General features: G+C 35.3%; 1 protein-coding gene across 1 annotated transcript in view; it reads right to left on the reverse strand.

Annotated features, from left to right (window-relative positions):
- LOC102671663 (microtubule-associated protein Jupiter) overlaps positions 1–2,395 on the reverse strand; it is a 27,269-nt gene that overhangs the window by 5,468 nt on the left and 19,406 nt on the right. Inside the window, exons 2-3 of the mRNA XM_006615965.2 lie at positions 1,904–2,304; positions 770–793 (exon numbers count right to left, since the gene is read on the reverse strand). Coding sequence (XP_006616028.1) covers positions 770–793; positions 1,904–2,304 — 425 coding nt within the window. The remainder of the gene's footprint in view (positions 1–769; positions 794–1,903; positions 2,305–2,395) is intronic.

Here is a 2,395-nt window from a genome sequence, read left to right on the forward strand (position 1 = left end):
CAATTTTTATGACAAGAATATTATAAAAAAGAAATCCATGCTTTTCAATCGATCGTTAAATAATTAAATAAATCGAATTGATTATATGTCGCAAGCGGAGCAAATGTTTAACTTAACGAGAAAAGAATTGAAAATGACGCGACTAACTTAAAATATGTGTTTCTAGTTTCGTAGCAGGCTTTATGGTCGTTAAAAAATATTGATCGAGAAATCGATCAATGATATGTACCTTAAGAAACGTTTCCGAAATTTCTACGAGTTTCTACATCGAAAAGAAAAGAAAAAGGAAAGAAAAATCAAAACCTAATGACGCTAAATAAAATTCTAAAAAGTAAAATTCTAGCCGATATACTCATCTTTATGCGAATTTGGAAACTTGATTTGCATTATTATTAATTATAATCGTTGCATTAAATGTTGAAATTCTTTTGATAACAATTTTTTTTTGAAATGTTAATAGAATATTACTAAATATAGAAAAAAACAATAATTTATTTATATTTTTTGCTTTTATTTCAAAATCTTTTTACGTATTTTTTTATACTTTTTCAATCTTTTAATAATATTAAAATATTAGAAACAAGAATATCGAATCATAATTCAGAATCATAATTCGCGCGTATGTTTGCAACTCGATCGATAATGTAAATCAAGTTGAAGATAATATTTCCCGAAACGAAACGCGATTACCCGTAATTAAAAAAAAAAAATAACGTGTAAGAATAAGTGTCGTGTCATCTACTTGAATGTGTATTTTTTACACACTTACGAAATCGTTTGATTCTCCTAAAAGCTGCTTGCGAATAATTCAAGAGGATGACTTGATAAAAGCCATGGATTAGTCACAGAAAAGAAAAGAATAAAATAATAAACGTTCGTTCGTGTCTCGCTAGCTCCACAATAAAAAGATCAATAAAATTTTTCATTCTATATTATTTTTCGTTGTGTTATTTGCAATAAAAGCAAAGAAAAGTTGTCCTAATTTGAAAACGAATCTTAGAAAAAAATCGATCAATCGACGTAGTGCATAATCTGAATAAGAGCCTGCGACACACAGACACATATTTCAAGGTAGCTCGAATACAGTGCGAGTTTATATATTGCAATTCGAGCGATTGCAAGAGCAGCGATAAAAAATCAACAAAACCAGTTTGAAATTATCATTCAAGTGTCATCGAATACGCGCGAGTGATTTGTAAAAAAAAAAAAAAGAAAAAATAAATAAATTGTCATTGAAAAAAAGCTTCGATACCAACAGAGAATCGCGATCAAAAGGCGTGAAAAAACTTAAAAAAAAAAAAAAGAATCTTCATATCAAGCCGCTTGAAAAAGAAAAAGAAAGATTCGTTCCATTTTTACCATATGTTGATAATCGCGTACGATTCAATTATCGTTCGTCCAAAATAAATTGATCATGAGAGTTACCCCCATCATCCACCACTTGATTAAAACCAATCATATTATAACTTAACTTATTTCAATCGTTTCAAATTACAGATTCAATCCTATCACAATCAACCCCAAGATTCTAAGATGAAAAATCTCAAAAATAGATAATATATATTTTAAGAAACGTTTCGTTTAAAGTAAATAAAATAAAATGATAAAATAAAATGTTCCATAAATGTCTCGAGTTGAAATAAGCCTCGACGTTCGAACGTTCAATTCATTTTGGACAAATGATCAATTTTACCGAGCGAAAATCGAAAATCGCCACTGTATAATTAGCGAAGTACTCTAGTAGTGTGACTCGTAGCCGCGTTCCCTCGCGCTCGCACCGTACACCAGTTCACCTGACCAGATAGTAGCAGTATATCCTTTTTTTCGTGATACATAGATGGGGAAGGGGAGGAATGGGCGGTTGTTGGATGGCGTTGAAAGGAAGGAGAATTTACACCCTTACCTGTGACATCGTTGGTCATATTGTTGCCATTGCTGGCCGCGTATCCGTTGAGAACGCCCGCGATCGAGTCCGAGCTTCCGGTGCTCTTCGCGGGCGACGTTGCGGCGCCTGATGACACCGACGAGGACATCGACTCCCCGCTGAGGGAGATATTGCTGCGCATGTGATTTTTCGCGTTTGGGGTGGTGGGTGGGGCATCGGGAGGGCCAAACAGGCGATTGTATGAATCATTACCGGGCTTGTTGCGCGGCGTTTCGTTGCTGTTGCTGTTGTTCGGTGTATCGCCGAACAAAGCGGAGCCCAGCTGCGATTGGTTGTGGTTCTTCACGCGGCGGGGGCTAGTCTCTTCGGGCGCTGCGCCGAAAATGTCGCTGCTTCCGCCACCAGGGGGTTTCAACACCCTGAAACAATGGAACAATGGAGGTATCGTTTAGAGATTTATAAATGTAGTTTCGTTAGGCGATAATTTTCTTTTTTTTTTTTTTTTTTTTT

The sequence above is a fragment of the Apis dorsata genome, unplaced genomic scaffold, assembly GCF_000469605.1.
Source record: "Apis dorsata unplaced genomic scaffold, Apis dorsata 1.3 scaffold_247, whole genome shotgun sequence".
NCBI classification, from domain to species: Eukaryota; Metazoa; Arthropoda; class Insecta; order Hymenoptera; family Apidae; genus Apis; species Apis dorsata.